The sequence below is a fragment of the Arachis hypogaea genome, chromosome 1 (assembly GCF_003086295.3).
Source record: "Arachis hypogaea cultivar Tifrunner chromosome 1, arahy.Tifrunner.gnm2.J5K5, whole genome shotgun sequence".
NCBI lineage: Eukaryota > Viridiplantae > Streptophyta > Magnoliopsida > Fabales > Fabaceae > Arachis > Arachis hypogaea.
This window is the reverse complement of record NC_092036.1, coordinates 104351513-104375863: the sequence shown is the minus strand read 5'-3', so window position 1 is coordinate 104375863 and position 24351 is coordinate 104351513. Positions and strand designations below refer to the sequence as shown.

The following is a 24351-nucleotide window of genomic DNA, read 5'->3' as shown; positions in this document are numbered from 1 at the left end:
GTTTTGACAGTGCTTAGCGGGCTTTTTTTACTTAAATAAATTAAACAAGTTTTAAAATTACTCAAATCTCCTAAAACAATTTTTGAAACGTAAATACCCTAATTCTAATAATATATAAATTATGTCAGCAGAATGTGATTTATATAATATGTTAACTACTACACCTGGTAATGATTTATGTATAAATGACTTCTGAGAAATAACACATAAATCGTCTTAAGATTGTCCGTTTTACCAATTGTATGTAAATTGTCATAGGCTGATAGGATTTAGTGGTTTCAGACAAAAGCATAAGATCCTGCCACGATTTATGTGTAAGTTATAACCCCTAACACCCTGCCACAATTTATGTTCGAGTAGCACACCCTAAGACCCAACCACGAGTTACTCACAACTTTTAATATTACACACAAAAATCTCTATTTTCACCCTATCTAAGCATTCAATGATAAAATTGGAAAAAAAAAAGAGCCGAACATCTAACATACAACAGTGAAAGAAATGGCATTAAGAATAACAAATTAATAAAAATAATACTAAAAGAGAATACTAAAAAATTATAATTAAAAAATACTAAAATTTAACACATAATTTTGGTTAATAATTTAAATTCTATTTGCTTTTTACTTAAATTTATATTACTCAAAAATATATAAATTTATATTAACCAAAATTATATTTTTTTCAACATTTTTTTCTTTCAATTAAAAGAATAAATTATATGTTAAAACTTAGTATTTTTTATTTAATTTGATCTTTTAATTGAAATAAGTAATTTATATTATAAACAAATGACAATAATAAGTAAAGTACATACTAATTTAAGAATATACAATGAAAATATACAAAACTAACTAAAAAAACAATTTTTTTATAAAAAAATATGTATAAAAATAATTAAAAAAATTATATAAAAAATGAGCATTAAAAATCCCATATTAAATTTTTTTTATGAATCCTAAACCATATACTCTCTCTTAATATTTCAATATTAAAAAAATTTTGATTTTATTTAATTTCAATACTTTCTTTTAACATTATTTTTATTTAATTTAATCTTTTTAATAAAATAAGTAATTTATATTATAAACAAATAACAATAGTAAGTAAAGTACATATTAATTTAAGAATATACCGTAAAAATATATAAAGTCAAATAAAATTTAATATATATGAATAAAAAATTTAAAAAAATTATATGAATAATGAATATTAAAAATTTTATATTAATTTTTTTATAAATTCTAAATCCTAAACTTTCTCTTAATATTTTAATATTAATAAAATTTTGATTTTATTTAATTTTAGTATTCTCTTTTAATATTATTTTTATTTAATTTGATATTCTCAGATCTCCTTCCTCCACTTATGTAGACCAAATGCGGTCACTCAATACTTCTTTTGCTACTGCGGTGGACTCTCTTTCTCTCCAACTTTTGTCGCGCTGAATGCTTAGATAGGATGAAAATGGAGATTTTTGTATGCTAGGGTTATAACTTACACATAAATCGTGACATGATCTCGTGTTTTCGCCTGAAACCATGTAAATCCTCTCGACCTTAGACGATTTACATATAATTGGTAAAGTTGGCAACTTTAGAACAATTTATGTGTTATTCCTCATAAATCCTTCATTATATAAAGGTTTAATTACTCTGTTGGTTCATATAATTTTGCAAAATTTTTAATTAGGTCTTTATATTTTTTTTCTTTTTAATTGAGTTCTTACATCAATTTTTTTTAATTGGTTCCTACACTTTTTTTTCTTTTTATTTAGGTCTCTATACCAATTTTTTTTTAGTTGGGTCCCTATAAAATTAAGCCAATTACTACTAAAAGGGACTTAATTAAAAAAATTAGTATAGGGACCCAATTAAAAAAAAAAAATATAGGAATCTAATTAAAAATTTTACAAAACTATAAAGACCAATAAAATAATTAAACCTTATATAAATCACATGTTTCTAGCACAATTTATATATTATTAGAATTAGGATATCCAAGTTTCAAAAAGTGCTTTAAGAGATTTGAGTAATTTTAAAACTTGTTTAATTTATTTAAGTAAAAAAACTGTACTTGGGGAGTCGCTACTCGCTAGCGCCTACTCTTTTCGCCGCCCAATTGCAGATTAATTTCGTTCCTGGGAGTGAGTGTTTGGCATCCCCGCCACTAGAGAGGCTGGATTTACTGCGACGAGCAGCGGCACCTCAGTTATTGATGGCATGGGATTAACACTGAGTAGATCATGGATTGTTGGAAGAAGATGCTTCGACTTAGCCAAAATCATCATCGTCGTCATCATCATCCAATAGCAAGAAGAAAGGCAACACTCATCAAACACTCCAAGAGAAGATGCAAATGTTCTTCTTCTACTACTGCTCCTCCTACTACTCATGATTTTTGAGTAATGGCTGCCGTGCAATCAACATGATTGGAAACCAATAATGTCGTTGGGAGGGACGACGATGAACTCAAAAGTGTCACCGTTGATGCTGGATTTAAGACTAACGAGCTTTTGTTAGAGCTGTATCAAATTGCTCATTTGGATTTTGGCCGAATTTCTTTGTCAGATCAACATAATCGGTGAATTATTCATAGTAATTATTATTGCAATTAGGTTGTTAGTTATTTCTTTCGAGCAATGTAATAATTATTATTGGTGGCTTATCCTGGTAGGCCTATGAAGAGTGGACTGAGAGCACTAAGCAATGACAATGAGTATGACGCTGGGACGTCGTTTGTCTCACCAATATTGGCGACGTTAGCAATCTTATTATGGTGAAAATAGTCATGAATCCATTTTGATTGGCTAAGCCAATGATGAACCCTTTTACTCTCAAAGAGCCTAGAGAAAAATAAGCATACAACTTATTTCATATTCAAATCAACTTCAACTTTATTTTATAAACAAATAGTACATGAGTTATTTATATTAGTGTGAAAAGAAAAAACCTTCATGATTTAAGTATTGTGGGACTAATAGATAACACAAAGTTCACTATCCTAAGTAATATGGGACTTGTATTCCCTTATTACAAGTAACTAATATAATTAACGTATTAATTATATTTGCTCCCGCGTCATTCTTTCTGATTTGGAAAGAACTCTTACGTGAAAATACTTGTGACAACAGATGATCTCATTGGTGAATTCACACCAAAAGATTCTATTGGTGACTCCACACCAAAGACTTGTACTCACAAATTAAATAAAATTTTACAGGACCTACGACAGTAGACAATCTCATTGACGAATCCACACCAAAAGATCACATTAGCAAATCCATGCCAAAAATATGCACCCACAGATCAAATAAAATTCTACTAAAGCAAGGTGACGACCGTGAGAATTGACTTTGCTTTGATACCAAACTGACACAGGAACGTCATTTTTCTTACCAATTTTGGCGAGGTTAGCAACCCTACTATAGTGAAAATAGCCATGAACCCACCTTGGTTGGATAAGCCAAGGATGTACTCCTTTACTTTCAAAGAGCCTAGAGAAAAATAAGCACATAACTTATTTCATATTCAAAATAAACTTCAACTTCATTTTATAAACAAATGGTACATGAGTTATTTATATGAGAAAAGGAAAAATCTTCATGACTTAAGCAATGTGGGACTAATAGATAACACAAAGTTCACTATCCTAAGCAATGAAACTTTTATTCCCTTATTACAACTAACTAATATAATTAACCTACTCATTCTATCTGCTTCGGCGTCATTCTCTCTATGTTGAAAAGAACTCTTGCGTGAAAAGACTTGTGACAACATATGATCTCATTGGTGAATCCACACCAAAAGATTCTATTGGTGACTCCACACCAAAGACTTGCACTCACAAATCAAATAAAATTTTATAAGACTTGTTACAACAGACGATCTCATTGACGATTCCACATCAAAAGATCCCATTAGCGAATTCACGCCAAAATCCTGCACCCACAAATTAAATAAAATTCTACTAAAATAAGGTGAAGCGTGCAAGGACTAACCTTGCTCTGATACCAAACTGACACCGGGTCGTCGTTTGTCTCACCAATTTTGGTGAAGTTAGCAACCCTACTATGGTGAAAATAGCCATGAACCCACCTTAGTTGGGCAAAGCCAAGGATGTACCCCTTTACTCTCAAAGAGTCTAGATAAAAATAAGCACATATCTTATTTCATATTCAAATCAACTTCAACTTCATTTTATAAACAAATGGTACATGAGTTATTTATACTAGTGAGAAAAGAAAAAACCTTCCTGACTTAAGCAATGTGAGACTAATAGATAACAAAAAGTTCACTATCCTAAACAATATGAGACTGGCATTCCTTTATTACAAGTAACTAATATAATTAACCTACTAATTCAATTTGCTCCCGCATGATTCTCCCTATGTTAGAAAGAACTCTTATGTGAAACGACTTGTGATAGTAGATTATCTCATTGGTGAATCCACACTAAAATATCCTATTGGTAACTCCACACCAAAGACTTGTACTCACAAATCAAATAAAACTTATAAGACCTGTGGCAGCACATGATCTCATTGACGAATCCACACCAAAAGATTCCATTAGCAAATCCACGCCAATAACCTGCACCCACAAATCAAATAAAATTTTACTAAAGCAAGGTGAAGACCGTAAGAACTGACCTTGCTCTGATGCCAAATTGACACCGAAACGTCGTTTGTCTCACCAATTTTAGCGAGATTAGCAACCCTACTTTAGTGAAAATAGTCATGAACCCACCTTGGTTGACTAAGCCAAGGATGTACTCCTTTACTTTCAAAGAGTCTAGAGGAAAATAAGCACATAGCTTATTTCATATTCAAATCAACTTCAACTTCAACTTCATTTTATAAACAAATGGTACATGAGTTATTTATACTAGTGAGAAAAGGAAAAATCTTCATGACTTAAGCAATGTGGGACTAATAGATAACACAAAGTTTACTATCCTAAACAATGTGAGACTTGCATTCCTTTATTACAAGTAACTAAAATAATTAACCTACTAATTCAGTTTGCTCCCGCATGATTCTCCCTATGTTGGAAAGAACTCTTGTGTGAAAAGACTTGTGACAATATATGATCTCATTGGTGAATCCACACTAAAAGATCCTATTGGTGACTCCATACCAAAGACTTGCACTGACAAATCAAATAAAATTTATAAGACATGTGGCAGCACACGATCTCATTGACGAATCCACACCAAAAGATTCCATTAGCAAATCCACGCCAATAACCTGCACCCACAAATCAAATAAAATTTTACTAAATCAAGATGAAGACCATAAGAACTGACCTTGCTTTGATACCAAATTGACACCGAAACGTCGTTTGTCTCAACAATTTTAGAAAGGTTAGCAACCCTACTTTAGTGAAAATAGTCATGAACCCACCTTGGTTGGTTAAGCCAAGGATGTACTCATTTACTTTCAAAGAGCCTAGAAGAAAATAAGCACATAGCTTATTTCATATTTAAATCAACTTCAACTTCAACTTCATTTTATAAACAAATGGTACATTAGTTATTTATACTAGTGAGAAAAGAAAAAATCTTCATGACTTAAGCAATGTGGGACTAATAGATAACACAAAGTTTACTATTCTAAGCAATGAGACTTGTATTCCCTTATTACAAGTAACTAATATAATTAACCTACTCATTCTATCTGCTCCTGCGTCATTCTCCCTATGATGGAAAGAACTCTTGCGTGAAAAAACTTGTGATAGTAGATGATCTCATTGGTGAATCCACACCAAAAGATCCTATTGGTGACTCTATACCAAAGACTTGCACTCACAAATCAAATAAAATTTTACAAGACCTGTGGCAGCAGATAATCTTATTAACGAATCCACATCAAAAGATCCCATTAGCGAATCCACGCCAAAATTCTGTACCCACAAATCAAATAAAATTATACTAAAGCAAAGTGAAGGGTGCGAGGACTAACATTGCTCTGATACCAAACTGACACTGGGAGGTTGTTTGTCTCACCAATCTTGGCAAAGTTAGCAATCCTACTATGGTGAAAATAGCCATGAACCCACCTTGGTTAGTCTAAGCCAATGATGTACCCTTTTACTCTCAAAGAGCCTAGAGAAAAATAAGCACATAGCTTATTTCATATTCAAATCAACTTCAACTTCATTTTATAAATAAATGGTACATGAGTTATTTATACTAGTGAGAAAAGAAAAGACCTTCATGACTTAAGCAATGTGGGACTAATAGATAACCCAAAATTCACTATCCTAAGCAATATGAGACTTGTATTCCTTTATTACAAGTAACTAATAAAATTAACCTACTAATTTTATTCGCTCCCGCGTCATTCTGCCTGTGTTGGAAAGAACTCTTGCATGAAAAGACTTGTAACAGCAGATGATATCATTGGTGACTCCACACCAAAGACTTGCACTTACAAATTAAATAAAATTTTACAAGACCTGTGGCAGCAAACGATTTCATTGATGAATCTACACCAAAAGATTTCATTAGCGAATCCACGTAAAAAATCTGTACCCACAAATCAAATAAAATTCTACTAAAGAAATTAGCCCACACCCAAATCAGCACCCAAGCCCAAGTCTACACCCAAATCAGCACCCAAGCTCAAGTTAACACCCAAATTAGCATTCAAGCCCACATCCAAACTAACACCCAAGTCCACACCTATTTCATCTAAACCCAAAACATCTAATCCCACATTATCTAAAGCCACTTCAAGCAAATCAACTCTTACTGCAACCAAGTCTTCTATTAGATTAAAAGGCAAATTAGTGAAAGTATAGGAAATTGGACTGGATGTCAACAGTGGCAGTGACTCCCATGACTCTTATGATTCTGCAGAAGATAGCCTATATAAGTCTAAACTACAAGACAACTCTACTGAATTAGATATTGAAGGTGGTCTATCTAGGGCAAGGTTAAGGAAAATGAAGTTTAAGCATGCTCCATGTGCTACTTGGAAGAAGGACAAGGAGAAAATAGTAGAGGAACATGATGGTCTTATTGTAGAGAATTCGATGAAGAAGTAAACTAGCTACAATTATTGGACAACAAAGGAAAACCAAGGAGTTTATGATGTATATGATCCAATACATAATGATTCTAATGGAAACGACTCTTGAAAATCTGAAGAATTAAAAACCCCCTAAATTCCAATGAGGAGTGGAGTGAAGATGATACTGATGATGTGTTTTCAATCTTCTCTGAGGGTGGCCTATTTGGAAGAGAACTAAAGTTTCAAGTTGGATTGAAGTTCAATACTAAGAAGGAATTCATACATGCTGTAAGGAAATTCATCATTCAGGAAGGTAGAGAGATTAAATATAGAAGGAATGAGAGCTATAGAGTCAGAGCTATATGCAAGTAGACAACCAAAAAAGATGAAGATATGGTTCGATGTCCATGGGTTGCTTATACATCTAGAGATTATGAGAAGACATGCTGAAAGTTGAAAACTTTTAATAATAAACACATATGTCCCAGGATAAGGGAAATAGGGCTGCCAACAGGAGGTGGTTTGCTGGAAAGTTGGTTAAGAAGTTGGGGAGGTATCTAAACCTGAAGCACAGTGAAGTTAAAGCATATTTCAAGAGAATATGTGATATGGACCTAAACAAATCATCACTCATCACCGGAGCTTTAACATACGCAAGACATATTGTCTATCATAATATTTGGGGGGTCTGTTTGAGCCACGATAATTTAATTTTGTGTTCTTAGTGCAAGGTTTGATCTCGGCAGTAAAGCAGCTCATGCCCAATGCACACCATAGATTTTGCGTCTGGCATCTATGGAGGAATTTTAACAAACAGTGAAAGGAGCACGAGTATAGAGGCCTCTTATGGGAGTGTGCTAGAAAAATTGCTCGCCATGGTTTTAAGCAGAAGATGGATAGGCTAAGGAGGCTTAATGAGCAAGCTTGGGCATACTTGAATAAGTGGCCTAGAGAAGCACAGACAAGGGCATTTTTCAACCACAATCCAAAGATTGACAATATTTATGACGCGAGGATCAAGGAGTACAGAGCTGAGCCAATAATTACCCTATTAGAGGAGGTTCGAATGTTTGCAATAAGGTCAATTACAAAATAAGGTGAAGTTATCCTATCATGTTGGTAAGCTCCCACCAATATAACACAATAGATTATAGAAAATTAAGAAAGAATCTCAAATATGGACACCAGTTTGGAGTGGAGATGAACATTATTAGAGATTTGAGATTCACGGTTGGCCTACTAACATGGTTATTCAGAAATATTTTTTCTTGATGATTGAATGTGTATCACGTTTTATTCAGCACATGAATGGTGTTTGGTTCAGTGGAGTTGGTCATTTTCGTTCACTTGATTGTTAGTGTCTTGCGTTGGGTCCTTTGACATGCAGAAATATTTTTCTTGATGATTAAATATTTATCACGTATTATTAATAACATGAATGGTGTTTTATTGGTTCTGATAAATAATTTGGTTTATTTGTGATTTAACTGAGATTCATTTTGTAGATGTTTACATTGGGAACCCATAGCAAGAAGTACATTGATCCAAAGACCAACAAGGCCTACCGGATGGATGTCGATCGATATGCACACTACTGCCAGTTTCTTAACAAAAGAAAACTCGCATCGCATCCATTTGTAAGTTGTGATTTTTAAAACTTCTTTGATAATTCTCTCGTTTGCTATCGTTTCGACTGAAATATTCTATCATTTTCCCAAATTTCAACTGTTTGTGCCGATTTGCAATGGAGGACACTGGTGATTGTGGATTGCCGATGTCCGAAAAAAGGCATTCTATGTGCTTGATCCTGTAAACAAGAACAAAAATGAAATACCCGATTTGAGAATTAAACTGAACAAATTTGTTATAAGGTATTTAAATGTTTCCCTTGCTTATTGAATGTTTATCATGTTTTATTCAAATCATGGATTGCTTATCTCATTTACTAAATATAAATCCTAACTAAGAACTAGACTAACAAACAATCAAGAAAAGAGCAACTATTCACATATAAACATATTCACACTAACCAATAATTTGGCAACATCGTCAAAAACTTGGCGCGAGATAAATGTCGGTTAGGAATTTTCCAAGGAATTTTTCAATTCAATGTCGCAAAGTATAGCCTAAACTGATAAATGATCCCGGGTCAAAGTTTAAAAGAATGTCACAATACTCAAATCAATAACTGGGCGTAGAATCCTGGGTCATTTTCTCTAAGAATTGCAACATGATGCACATCATTGGTTAGGAATTTTTAGGGGTTTTTGAGTTGAATATGCGAAAAGTAAAGTGACTAGAATTTAAAGAAAGGAATAACTAACAAGTAAATTGAAGCAACTAAGACTATTAATTAACAATTAATTAACTATCAAGCATGCAATAGAAAAATAGCAATAACAGTAACATATAACTAAATGCAAGTAATCAAGCTAAGAGAACTAAGGAATCAAAGTCACAAAAGAACAGTCAATCAATCAATATAAGAAACCTTGGCTAGGAGTGGGAATTAGAATTTCTATCCTCATTGCATTCCTCAATTTTGATGGTGAATGCCCATTGCTCTCACTTAGTTATCCTCTAACAATTGAAGAAAAGTCAGGTGAGCAAGATTAACTCTAGTCCACAAGTCCTAGTCAAGTCCTAGGGAAGGACTAGATTTAGTGGAGTTCAAGCTAACAAGCAATCTTCAATTACCAATCAACACTAAATTCTTACAATTCAAGAGTCTCTAATTACTCCACCCTAAGGCCAAGAAAGGAAATTTGCTCCATAGTCATAAGTGACATTTTCTCAAACACTTGGTGAGCAATAATAACAAGCATCATCAAATTGTGAAAACAATCTAAATTCAAGAAACCCAATAGCAACAATCAACAATAATGTGTTCTTGCTCCAGCATTCCGATATGTATTTTGGTGACACGTTATGTACTCGCTCGAAGTTTAGAACGCTCAGGGAATGGCAGCACAGTATGCCCCTTGACTTGAATTGTAGGCATTGGCACTTTACCTCTCATGATACTGCGTCATAGGTGACGAAAAACTTGTGAAATATGGAGTTGGAAACTTGCTCTATGACTTCATATGTTGTGAAACCTATGGTGGAATGCATTAATCTTGTGATGCAGTTCACCTTTCCTCTGAATTGTCCTTAAACTTCCCTAAACTTCTCGTGGGTATACACGTGTTGAAACTAGGCCTCTATTGCTAATTTTGTTGCGCATGGTATCACGGTGTAAAAATATACAGCATCAAATTCTCTCTCTTTGCTCTCTGCTTGTTAGGCAATTGTCGTATTGCTTCACGAATTGACTCAAGAAACTGTTGCGTGTGACGAACTTGTTGAAAAATGCGTGTGTGCTCTCGCTCCTTTGTTTTCTTCTCATCACAGCCCAAAAGTGGTGGCCCAGGTAAACTGAAATCCATATATGCTGATCTTTGTATAGCTCTGCAGAATGAACCGAAAACATGAGCTGGGATAGACCAAAATCTGTGCACGTTTTAACTGAAAAAGTAACGGCATGAAAATAATTCGAATTAAAACCTTGGTTACCTGAGAGCCACTTGTTGCCTCCGAGGCCGTACTTTGTGAGGAAATCATTCTAGTTTCTGTCAAATGCGTCTTTTGTGAACGAGGTCCAAACGACGTGGCTCATCTCTTGTTCGATTTCTTCGTGTCACTTGTAGTCGTTTAGTTTGTTTGGGATCTTCTTCATGATGTGCCAGATGCACCATCGGTAAATTGTTGTTAGCATGCACATCTCGATGGCCCTTTGCATCGATGCGCATTGGTCAGTGAGAATGCTTTTGGTGCCTTCCCTTCCATGTAACGGATCCAACACTCGAGTAGCCATTTGAATTATTGTATATTCTTGTTTTTCATCAGGGCGCATCCGAGAAGTGTCAATTGACCGTGGTGATTCACACCCACAAAAAAAACCAAAAATCAATTTGTACCTGCATAAATGGACACTCTCACAATGTGATGAACCAAAATGTGTAGATTTGGTGAACGTAAAGACTTAATTTGGGTGAACCGAATACCTGTTTGTGTTGTACGTGGTGTCGAATGAAACCACATCTCCTAAATACTCGCATGCAGCCCTGCTTCTTGCGTCAGCCCAGAATGAATTTTTGATGGAGTGATCACCTTCGAAGTTGAGCGCGAAAAAGAAAATTTTTTTCTTCTCTTTCATTCTTAGTAGGTACTTCCCGAATTCTTTGGCATTGTCTTGTTTGGAAACATTCCGTACTTCCCTTGTAATGTAATTTCTCATGTCTTTTTCTATAAAACTTAATTCCAGTGATTGCTGGCTGCTGCTATGAATGATTGGTAAGTTTTGCTCGGTCTGATTCTGGCTTTCTCATTAATTTTGATGGTGCACCGCATGAGCATGCTTAGCTCCCTGTGTTGTTTGAGCATCTCTGCTCGGTCTGGACAGCAGGGGTGTGAATGATTCAGAATGACTTTGGAAATTGTCCAGAGACCAACGTCCTTTAATATGTGTACGTAGATCTTAGCTAGGTAGTTTATGCCGGCTGAGGGATTTGTCTTTAGAGTAGGAGATATCTTGGATTTCCACTCCCTTCTCTGCTGCATACAATTAGTTGATTCTTAACCTCGTCTCCCTTCCGATCCATGTTCCTTATTTTGGTAGAAAAATCGACAAGTTTGGAATAATTTTTGTAGAATTTTTTAGCTTCTTCTAGTGTCTTAAAAATTATCCCAACCTTTGGGACAAATTGTTCATCCACAACACACCTAGTCTGCATAATGAACTGAACATATTATTATGGTGAAACAATTGTATAGTACTAAATGAATGGAACATTATCCATTATATAAATTCAAATTCGAACAGCTTTCTGCATAATGAACCGAACACGTCATTATGGTGAAACAATTGTATAGTACTAAATGAATGGAACATTATCTATTATATAAAATCAAATTCAAACAGCTTTCTGCATAATGAACTGAACATGTCATCATGGTAAAACATTTGTATAGTATAAAATAAACGGAACATTATCCATTATATAAAATCAAATTCAAAACAGCTTTCTGTATAATGAACCAAATAAGTTATTAAGGTAAAACAATTGTATAATACTAAATGAACGGAACATCATCCATTATATAAAATCAAATTCAAAACACTTGTGTCTACAATTTAGAGATTATCAATTCAATTCAGAACACTTGCATCCATTCAATTCAATTTAATTCAAATTATTAGCAATTGCATTCCATTCAATTTGATTCAAAATTGAATAATCCAAGCCTCGTCCACTTGATTCGTTTAAGAAGAATAATCCAAATTACTCTCATTCAAATGATTTGAAGTTGAATCATTCATTATTTCGATTGAGAAGTACATATCGAAGAAGAAAACGAAAAAGATAAATGCAACGTAAGCATATCGAAAAAAGAAAATGAAGAAGATGAGAAGAACGACGAAGCTTATTACGTTGAAGGCAATGCAGATCAATAAAGAAGAACGCGTGCAAAGAAAGAACTAAGAGAGCATAAGGTTTATGTTACAGCAGAAGGTTTACGTTGAGCAAAGGTTTAGGTTGCAGCAAAAAAGGTTTACATTATATGCAGCGCGTGTATCACAAACGAGTGGGAGGGGTGTTAGACGCGCTTCTAGCTTAATATGCTTGGATAACTTAGATGTATTTTTTACATGGATGTGGAACATTATTGTTAAAAATTATTAAATACATACGCACCCATGAGTCCGTGACTTTTCAAAAAAAAGCCAAATATTCAATCAGCTGGATCTATATTCTCACTCAATCAATGCAATTAAGTATTCATTTTAAAGAAATACTATGCCAGAAAAAAGCTCTGCTAGGGTTTCCATGCAGAAGGATGACCTAGTGCAAAGAAGCACTAAAAAGTCAAAACTTGGGAGGAAGTGGATCTCAATCAACCATCGAAAAAGATGGATATTATCCAAGATGATGAAAACATGCCTGGCCCTATGAAGGGAACCTATAGGGATACATTGTTGGCTAGTCATGGATTTGAGGAAGACCATAGCGCCTCATTAGACATGGATGACGATGATCCCAACCTTGAAGATAAGTGGTATAGAAACGATGATGATCACAAAAATGAGGAGAAACCCTTCAACCCTTGTCCCACAATTCCTGTATCTAAGGAGGAATTTGAAGAGTGGTGTAAACCATGGAAGAATGCCTTCATGGTCAAAGTGCTGGGTAAACGTATCACGTTTGCGTTTATGGAACAACGACTCCATAGAGACTGGAAAAAGAAAGGTAAGATTCATGTTATTGATATGAATCGTGACTACTTCATGGTTCATTTTGCAGATGAGGAGGACTATGCGCACGCGCTTATGGAAGGTCCCTGGATGATTGCTGGTCACTACCTCATAGTGCAGAGATGGAGGCCTTTTTTCCTAACCAGATCCACCGAGGTCAGAAAGATTGCCGCCTGGATTCGCACCCCAAATCTGCCGATTGAGCTTTATAACCATCGATTTCTTTGGAGGGTTGGCTCGGCCATTGGACATATGCTTAAGGTTGATCGCACTACCTCTATCCATTCGAGGAGAAAGTTCGCCCGGATATGTGTTGAGATCGACTTATCAAAACAACTAGTGCCACGTATTTCTGTTCTTGGCTGCGAGCTAAACCTAGAATATGAAGGTTTATACCAAATTTGTTTCTCCCGTGGCAAGTATGGCCATAGATCGGAGCAATGCATGGAAGGCAGTGCTAACAGCGGTGCCCATACGGAAGAAAATCGTGCTGCCGACACTCCGCAAGGTGGGACCCCATCTAACATTGATGCTGATGAAAATGGAAGGCCCGCAAACCAATAAAATCACTGTAACCATAGCAACGGGAATCCCAACCCTGATTTTGGGCCTTGGATGTTGGTGAAAAAATATAATAATAGAAAGAAATCCCAATTTGGACAGAAAAAATCCCACACCGACCAAGAAGCGACTAATTATATTAGCACTGATGAAGGAATCTCTCCAAAGGGGATTACTTCCAATTTGGGATCCAAATTTGGAATCCTACAGGAGGAGAATCTGGAAATGGTCCAGGGAAGTGAGATTGCTGTGGTAGTGGACCAGGACACAATAGGTAAGATTGGGCCTCAATTAACCCAAGCACAAAGAGTAACCGAGGAAATCCATCTGCAGAGACTGGTCATAAAGCCGGGGGCTGGGAAAAACCCGCAAGCCCAAAAGAAGTCTGCTCCCCCCCCCAAAATAAACGATAGAACTGGGTAGGAAAAAGATCAATGGAAAGAACAAAGCCAGAACCCCAGGGATCTCCACAACGAACCCTAAAGGGCCAGAAATCGCCATGAAGACAGCAAAAGGGAAGGAAAAAAACGCAGAGCTTGAAGGTATGGAGATGGTTGTTACCGAATACATGAGGAGGATGGAGCAGGACAGATGGGAAGCATTCAAGATTTCGAAAGGTAATCGAACAAACCTGGATGGGCATATGATAAGAGAGAACTTGCTCTTCAACCCAGATAAGCAGCAGCTCCCTCCGAATACAAGTGTGGGAACTACAGAGCACAGGGGCAATCAAGTGAAACTGCCAGACGTGACCATGTCCGATGCAGGTGGTGGAAGATTGGATGCCTCGTCCTCTCAGGACCATGGGGTCCGCAGGTGATCTTAGCCTTCAGGCTTCTCCTTCTTATCAAGTTCTGATGATGAGCATCATTAGCTGGAACTGCAGGGGAGTAGGCAGTAAAGCCTTTCCTTCTCTTATCCGTGATCTGAGACATGAATATGGAGCCAATATGTTCTTCCTCTTAGAAACCCATGTGAGTGGTGTCCGTGGTAACCAAATCAGAGACAAGATAGGGTTTGATACGTCATTTGTAGTGGATGCAGTGGGTCATGCTGGGGGAATTAGGTGTCTCTGGGATTCTTCTGTTTGGAGCGTGGATGTGCTGGAGCATGACAAGCAGTTTGTGCACCTAAACGTCTCTGGTAATAACTCCACGCCATAGCTCATCACTGCTGTTTATGGAAGCCCCCAATGGGTGACGAGAAGAACACTCTAGCAAGCCCTTAAATCATATGCTGCTAGGGTTAACCTTCCCTGGTGTCTGCTGGGAGACTTTAATGCTATGCTACACAACCATGAGAAGAGTGGTGGGTCGCTGAGTAACAGTCAGTGTGCCTGCAAGGAGTTTCAGGAGTGTATCTCAACTTGTGGCTTGATTGATTTGGGCTTTACTGGCTGGCCATACACTTGGAAGAGGGGCAATCTTGCAGAAAGGTTAGACAGGGGTTTAAGCAACCTGGACTGGCAGCTTGCTTTCCCAGAGGCTCTTGTTAAACATATGCCCATGTTGAAATCAGACTATTCTCCTATCTGCCTACAGCTGTCTCCCGCTAGCGTGCAGAATAGAGGCAAGCGACCGTTTCGATTCCTTGCGGCATGGATTACTCACTCTGATTTTGGGAATGCTGTTGATGCATCTTGGAATGTTCATGACTCCTGAGCTGAGGGCATTCTGAACTTCAAAAAAAAGGATAAAGGAGTGGAATAATTCAATTTTTGGAGATATCTTTAGACGAAAGCACAGAATCCTTAGAAGACTTCAAGGAATTAACTCTAGTCTGGGGCACTCCCATAACTACTTCCTTGATAAACTCCAAAAAGAGCTGTGGGTGGAATATGAACAGATTCTCCTCCAAAAAGAACTTCTTTGGTTCCAAAAAACAAGGAGTTATTGGATCAATTTCGGGGATTGTAACACCAAATTCTTCCATGGGTCCACTATGATCAGAAGACGAAGAAATAAAATTGATTCCCTCCAGAATGATATCGGTGACTGGATAACTAATAAGGCTATTCTTGAACATATGGCCACCTCCTTTTTTTCAAATCTTTATACAGATAACCAAAACCACACTCCCTTTATTCTGACAAACATGTTTCCTACTATGAGTAGCTCAGACATTAATACCATGGACAGGAACGTGTCAGATGAAGAGATCAAGGATGTGATGTTCAGCATTGGTAGTTGGAAGGCCCTCGGTAGAGACGGTCTTCAAGCTATTTTCTACCAGAGTCAGTGGAACAAAATTGGCAACGACGTATGCAACCTGACTAAAAATATCTTCCAGAATCCAGATAAGGTAAAAGAGGTAAATGAGACTCTTATCACTCTTATTCCAAAAATAGAACCTGTGTCACACCTTAAGCAGCTAAGACCCATCAGCCTCTGTAATGTTTCGTATAAGGTGATTACCAAAATCCTGGCTAACAGGTTGAAAAGTGTTATGAACAAATTGGTTATGCCTAATCAATGCAGCTTTGTACCTGGTAGACAGAGCTCTGATAACATCATCATCACGCAAGAAGTCATTCACTCCATGAGGAAAAAAAAGGGGGAAAAAGGTTGGATGGCCATTAAGATTGACCTGGAAAAAGCCTACGACAGGCTCAAATAGAGCTTTATCAAGGAGACCCTTATGGACATTGGGCTTCCTCAGAGCTTCATTAACCTGACCCTCTCATGTATCTCAACTGCCACAATGAGAGTGTTGTGGAATGGAGAGGAGCTGGAAGAATTCTCACCCACCAGAGGAATCAGAGAAAGAGACCCCATCTCTCCGTATATTTTTGTTCTCTGCATAGAAAAGCTCTCACAACTTATTAGTGTGGCAGTGGAGCACGATTTTTGGAAGCCTATTCGCCTAAAGAAAGAGGGGCCACCTATCTCTCACTTGTGCTTTGTGGACGATATTATTCTCTTTGCAGAAGCAAGCGTGGACCAGGCCAACATCATTAACAAGTGTCTTGATGCTTTCTGTAAGAGCTCTGGCCAGAATGTAAGCAAAGAGAAAACTAGAATCTTTTTCTCCAAAATGTGGGTCACACGGTGAGAACAGAGATTAGTAATGTCATGCAATTTACCATAACAGATGACTTGGGAAAGTACTTAGGTGTCCCTATCCTTCACTCTAAAGTAACAAAGCACACTTTTGAGGGTATCATCAACAGACTCTATGCCAGACTTAACTCTTGAAAAGCCTCCTCTCTCTCCTTGGCCGGAAGAACAACTCTGGTGAAATCTGTCCTTTCTTCTATGCCTTTATATAATATGCAGTCTGCCTTATTACCTACTGCTACCTGTAATTCTATTGATCGCATTTGCAGGAATTTTATTTGGGGTGACACAGACCAAAATAAAAAGGTCCACCTGCTCAATTGGAAGAAGATTTGTGAGCCAAAACAATCTGGAGGATTGGGCATTAGACATGCAGGACACATGAATCAAGCTTTTATGATGAAGGCCGGTTGGGAGCTTATAGCAAGAAAGGATGCCTTGTGGGCCAGAATCCTCCGATCAAAATATGGATGCGGAAACGACATTATGCCTAAAGTGACCAAAAGGCGAAGCAATTCCAATCTTTGGAAGGGTATTTGTGCCTCTTGGGATAAGGTGGAACGCAATTGCATTTGGAGAATTGGCGATGGTTCCCAAATCTATTTCTGGGATCACAACTGGGTTCCCGGAGTAGGCCGGCTAAGTGAATCAGCAACCCAGGTAAGCAATAATATTAATTTTTCTGAGATGCTGATGGACTTCCTTGATATTTCAGGGCAGTGGGATGTGGGAAAGCTTTAAAAGACACTGCCAGAGGAGATCATTAAGAAGATTGTTGCTATTTTCCCCCGTCCCCTTGGAAGGACACAGACCATCTTGCCTGGTGGCCTTCCTCGGACGGAGCATTCAGTACGAAGTCAGCCTACCAATTAACCATGGAGGACCAACATGCCCCCAAACAAGAACTTCCAGTTGGTGTGGAATTGGCAGGGCCCGGAGCGCATCAGGACCTTTCTTTGTTTGGTAACCCACAACATTATTCTTACGAACTCAGAGAAAAGACGAAGACACTTAACCAACGATGATGCTTGCCCAAGGTGCCGGTGCCATGAAGAATCAACCATTCATGTTCTTAGGGACTGCCCTATGCTGAAAGCATCTGGAAAAGCCTTATCCCCCCTAACGGAAGGAGCTCCTTTTTTAGAACCAAGCTCAATGATTGGTTGTATCAAAACCTGTCGGATAAGAAAAACTGGAATTGCCTATTTGGTGTTGCGATGTCGTCTATTTGGTACTTTTGGAATAAGCTTGTCTTCAATGGAGAATCAGTTCATGTGACCACAGCCGTTAACCAGATTAGAGTGAGATCGGAGGAGTTCCTTAGATTCACTAGAAGTACTTTAAAACCTCATAACATCCAAGCTGCAGGTGATTCCCTTATAAGCTGGTCTCGCCCTGAGGAAGGATGCGTGAAGGTAAATGTTGACGGTTCCTGGTTTGGTCATACAAATAATGCAGCTTGTGGCGGTGTCTTGAGAGATTCGGATGGGAGATTCTTAAAGGGATTCTCATGTAACCTGGGAAGCTGCTCTATTATGCATGCAGAATTATGGGCAGTGATCCATGGGCTGAATATTACAACTGCTAATGGCTACCAGTATCTTGTTGTTGAATCCGACTCCGCCGAGGCTATTAACTTCATCAATCGCGGATGCTGCCCCACTCACCCCTGTGCTCCACTGGTCCAGGATATCCGTGTCTTGGCAGCTAGAATCCAGAAAGTCACTTGGCTGCATTCCCTCTGTGAAGCAAATTCTGTGGCGGACCTCCTTGCTAAGAAGGGACAAGAACTCCCTATGGGCCTGCACCTCTTCGATCAACCCCTCCCCCCCCCCCTTTTATCAGTTACACTCTTCTTTGTGATGGCTTGGAGATCCTCAGGTTAAGGGGTCTTGAGTTTTTCTTTTCTTTTCTATTTTGTTGTTTGTTTCGTTCGTTTCTCTGGGTTCTTGACCCCCTAGTTCACCAAAAAAAGTATTCATTTTAATTAATTTGGGAGATTGTGTGTGAAACACTAAATTAATTACGAAATAATTAATAAATATTAAATAAAATAAATTTTGACTATTTTTTATTAATTTTTTTGAATTTTGTTAATTTGTCTTAAAAAAATAAATTAAGCATATTATAAATAATACTTTATAAAAGTTATTGTAAAAATTTTTTTTTATGTTTTTAAAACATTGAATACATTAAAAGTATTAAAAAAATTTATTATTATATTTTTAAAATATAACTTTAAGACATAAGTTAGTTAATTTTTTTTATTAAACATTTTCTTGATAAATTAAAAGAAAGCATAATCATAATCATATTATGAAATTTTAGTATATTGTCTTCTATTTATTTGTTCCCATACAGAAAGTATATATAAACTTTACATAACGAGAATATGATTATAGAATAGTAATAGTAGCAGATACCAAATCCATGATAGATGCATGCGTTAAGCATGAGCAGGGTTGAAGGAAGTAAGACTCCTGAAGTTCTGCCAAGGCTTCTCCCACACAATGGCCTCGTAGTTACTAGTGGCGAAACCGGAGGATGCCGAGAGGATGAGGCGGTAGTTTGTACCGGACACCACTTGAGTGTCACCCTTAATGATCTTCTCCAGCTTGAGAGAGGCACCAGATTGCTTGTTAAACTTTGTTATAGTGAATTGAGTAATGTCAAACATACACGTGAGGGTCGTTAACATTGCTAATTGGGGTCCAACCACCTATGAGTCCTCCTGAAGCTTCCTTCCGCGAAGCCACGGTGGTGATAATAACAAACAGAGCAAGGATGAGAGAGGAAACATGGCATTCAAGCCTCATCATGTTGATGCCTTGAAACCGGTAAAATATAACCATCTACTTTTTTTTTTTCTTCCTCAAAAGATATATCCAACTCGTGACTCGGGAACTTATTGTGACTTGTATACTAATAGAAACAATACCAACTTCCAATATATAGCAGAAGGAATACAAAGAATTACGCAGTAATGGAAGATTTGGGTTGTCAAATTTAGGTAATGTAGTGCATAAAAAATAAGATAGGTTTAGACCCCATGTGTAGCCAGGACATAAGATAAAATTATGTTTAGTTATTTTGTTGATTTTTATTATTTTATTAAATTTGTAATTAATTTTTTTTAATTGAGATTTTATATTATTTTTAATTTTATAATTATATTTTTTGTGTTAAAATATTAAAATTAAAAGAATATTTTTTAAAAAATATATGTAATTAAATATTTAATTAAATTTTTAATTATAAATATTTTTAATTTATAAAAAAATATTCTATTAATTCGAATATATTTTATACTAACAAATATATAATTGTATATTTAGTAAAATTATATAGACTAATCGAGTAAAAATTATTATTAATAAAAAATTTAAATATTTTATTTTAATAAATGCACAATAATTGTTGGATCTCCTTGAGAGGAGTTTCTGTGTGAACAGTAGATTGGATTCTCACATTCTTATCATCTATGATTTTAATTTCGCAAGGTTCCTTACAAATAGCGGCAATGTTTAGAAGTACTTTTACTCTTTCCAGTTTAAGAACACCCCCACCATTGAATGTTCGTACTTTTTGTTGAGGTTACGACTTACGAGCAAGGTTTTGAAAACCAATTTGAACCGACCAATTAGACCTATGAAACCGAAAATCACTAATTGCATCGGTTCGAATAATAGAAAAAATTGCCTATTTCAAAAATCGATCAAAAACCGTCAAACTAGTAAAAAACCGGTCGGCCAGTTTGACCGATTCCGGTCGGTTTTTGAAAATCATCCAAACATATTGTTTCATCAATTATTAAAAAAAACCCTAATGATTTTCCTTCATCTCTCTCTGGCTTTTGAACTCAATGCATGAACGCAGAGAAGAGAAGCGAGACATCAAAAATTGGAGGAAGCAGCCATCTATCTCGTCGCCATTTTCCAACGTCCAGTCATCGTCGCCCTCCATTCATCACTGTTCTTCAACGTCCAGTCATCGCCACCATCCTCACTTCTACAAAATCGTTGCAAGAAATTTGTTCCGCCCTTGCTCACCATGCTTTCGCCTCCTTTTCGGCCGAGCTTCCGCCTCTATTTCACCGTGATTCTGCAACTGTTTCGTCGAGGTTTTGTCGCTCTTCAGCCTTTGTTCCGCCAGGCTCCAGCTCTTGTCTCCAATTAGAGCTGCTTATCCCTCTGTTTCGCCATCTCTCCATTGCGTGTTGGAGCCTTTGTTCAGCCTCAGTTCCGCCGCTGTTCAACCCACGTTTAGCCTTCTCTGTCGCGTTTCAAAGCTTCAATTCCCTTTCACTGTTCTGTTCAAATCTCAGAACGTGCACCAACCTAAGGTGATTTCGTTTTCTTCTTCTTGTTCTTTTTTGTATTAATTATTCAGTTATTATTTTATTTGATTGTTGTTTTAACTTTTAATGATTTATTACAGTTTTTGTTTTTTTGTTGGTTTGCTGTATTTTAAAGTTGTTATTTGATTGTTGGTTTATTGTATTTTGAAGTTTCAATTGCTGTTTTAATTATTAGTATGTTCTTACAGTTCTTGTTTTCAATTGTTCTTGTTTCAATTGTTGTTTCTCACTGTTACAGCGTCGTCCCATTGTTGGTTCTTATACCACAATAATCATGGAACAAAGTTGAACACTGAACGAAGTAGCTGAAAGTTTTTGAACATTAGTTCTTTGTTCTTTGGTTTAGTATTCTGCTGCTGCTAGTACTACTCAGATTGAATTGTTAAATGATTAATTCAACTCACAGCTGATGTGTTGTATTCTGTTTTGTTGCTTTTTTATGCTATGCTGAAAAAAATTGTTAATCTTTGTTAGTCTCTAAAAAAATTTGTTAATTTTTGTTAAAATTATGCTGAAATCTTGTTAAAATTGTGATCAGTATACTGTGTGCTGAAAATATTGCTAATCTTTGTTAAAATTATGCTGAAGCATAAGCTAGATGATCTAATATTTATGATTGATTTGGTTAATTCAGTGAATTTTTTCTATTTCTTGTAATGATCTTAATGAGTTTAATAGTGATATAATGACTAATAAGTGACAAATTGTTAATAATTAATGAGATCAAAGGTTATATTAGATTTTAGTTGATGTAGTGTTTTGAATTTAAAAAATATTTTAAAATTCATATTAGGCTATAATTATGTTTTAGGGAGTTTATTAATAATTTATTTATTATTTTATTATAAAACAGTTTTTTCAATTAAACTAATGTTAAACCAGTTAGATCAATAAATCAATGAATCAATAATCAAAAGGATTCAATGAGTGATTCGATTTTTAGACCTTAGTTACGAGCTTGTGAGATCAGGAAATCTATCAGAGATCCTATTCATTACCTGCTGACTTTTTCTTTTTCCTTTTATTACATCTCTCCAATATAACTATTATTAGACATTTACTATTTTTAATGTATGTGTTTAATGTCATGATTTGATAGTTTTGTGAGTTAATAATTTTATTAGTCTTAATTGGTTAGCCGTTAGCTAATAACTGTCGTTTTTTTATTTATTCGTATTCATAGTACACTATTTTTTATCCAAAACAACTTTTAATTTATTTATGTACTCTCACATCCATAGCATAAACTTTATTGGAAGAGGATAAGTACTACTATAGCTAGAACGATTATGCTATGTGTATACTAAAATCAGTCATCAGTATAAAATACATATTAAAATATAAATATACATTAAAAATAAATTATATTAATAACTAATTTTAGTGACTAATTTTAATGTCTGAATAATATTTTTATCATATTAACAATAGGTAACACATATCAAATCCATGAGGCATGCATCAAGCATTAAGCATGAATAAGTCTTAAGGAAGTGAGACTCATGAACCTAGCTTTGCTAAGGTTTCTCCTATACAATGGCCTCGTAGACATGAGTGATGGAGGAGTAACCGTTGACTCCCTTAAGAAGGTAGGAGAAAAAATGCAATAACAACAATAACGATACGAAGTGAAACTCCTTAATATATCTATTTATCTTTTTCTCTTTCTAATGGAGCTTCTCAGTCTGTCATTATACTTCACGAAGTAGAAATAATAACAATTCTCATCTCTTTAAAATTTTTGGAATTTGTTGATAATTAAAATAGATTCGTAAACTAAGAGTACTGATCTATTTTAAATTCAAATGCGTTTTAGATGATCCTTTTCTATTTCTTCTATATAGTAGAGTTAAAACTAAAAAAATATTTCTCTCTTCCCTATATTTTCTCACGTTTTCAATAAAATTCTATCATAAAAGCATTTTAGCAATGTTTTCAGTAATGTTAGTATATGATATTAGAACTGTTCCTCTTCCATTCATGTCAGCATTTCGTATAGAGGTTATTATGTCGGCGATGGTGTCCTTACCCACAGGAAAATAAATGTTACCCTTTGCTTGGAGAAATAGAGAGAACATGTATCACACGTGCAAAATTTGAGAAAATACCACATGAATATTCGACCATAATAGGTATTCAAGAATCAGTACATGAAATTTTAATGAATTTGAAAGAAATAGTATTAAGAAGTAATCTGTATAGGACTCGAGACGCATCTATTTGTATCAAAGGTCCCGAATATGTAACAGCTCAAGACATCATTTTACCACCATCTCTCTCTAAACCGCATTAGATCATTGTGTATAAAAAAATAATAAACTAAATATTATTATACTAATAAATCATATTATTTCATCATAAATTAATCTCAATCTAATTAATCTTAAAAATTCATCTAATAAAAAACAAAAAAAGACAAGACTAATTAAAATTTATTAAATGTATTCACTAGGAGTGCACATGGACTGGGTGAAGCCGAGTTTGATGGGATTCAGGCCCGACCCGAAATATACACCGGGTCTATTTATTAGACCCGAACCCGACCCTAGATCCGATGAAACCAATACACTTTCGAGCTACAATTATACCGGGTGAAAATCGGGCCGTTAACATTACATTACGTTGATACCTTCTTGTAAGCTAGTATGTAAAAATATCCAAATTTTCAAAACTCCAGCCATTATTTAACATGGTAAAATTTACTTAGAAAAATATAACAAGAACCAACCATTCTTTAAAATTAAAGCATAATCAAAATCAATACTAAAGCAAAACCACAATCAATACTAATATTGTCTAATAATACCAAATATTTAAATCAATACAAATAACACAATATTATGCATTAGTCTAAAGTCTTATGCATTCTAAACATAAACATTAACTTATTGTCTTATAATGACTAATAACACAAAATATTAAGGTTTACAATACTTAAATTTCACATAAAAATAGTCATGATCCATCACTAATAACACAAAATATTAATTGTGTATGATGACCGGGCTACCGGGCCGACTTCGGGAGACTCGAGTTATGGCCCGGACCCGACCCGAAATAATGACCG

The 24351-nt window shown here is 35.7% G+C and overlaps 1 protein-coding gene and 1 long non-coding RNA gene across 2 annotated transcripts; both read left to right on the top strand.

Annotated features, from left to right (window-relative positions):
* Nucleotides 1-12968: 12968 nt before the first annotated feature.
* On the top strand, nt 12969-13874 carry LOC112764993 (uncharacterized). The gene has a single exon (XM_025810876.1). It carries the CDS (start codon nt 12969-12971, stop codon nt 13872-13874), a length of 906 nt encoding a protein of 301 aa, XP_025666661.1.
* A 6874-nt stretch (nt 13875-20748) lies between these two features.
* On the top strand, nt 20749-21822 carry LOC112706262 (uncharacterized). Its single transcript, XR_011868913.1, has 2 exons — nt 20749-21269; nt 21523-21822. It is a non-coding gene; the product is annotated as an uncharacterized lncRNA (long non-coding RNA).
* Nucleotides 21823-24351: the final 2529 nt, after the last annotated feature.

Coding starts and splice junctions, on each gene's coding strand:
- LOC112764993 (XM_025810876.1), top strand. CDS start 12,969: ATGGATATTATCCAAGATGATGAAAACATGCCTGGCCCTATGAAGGGA.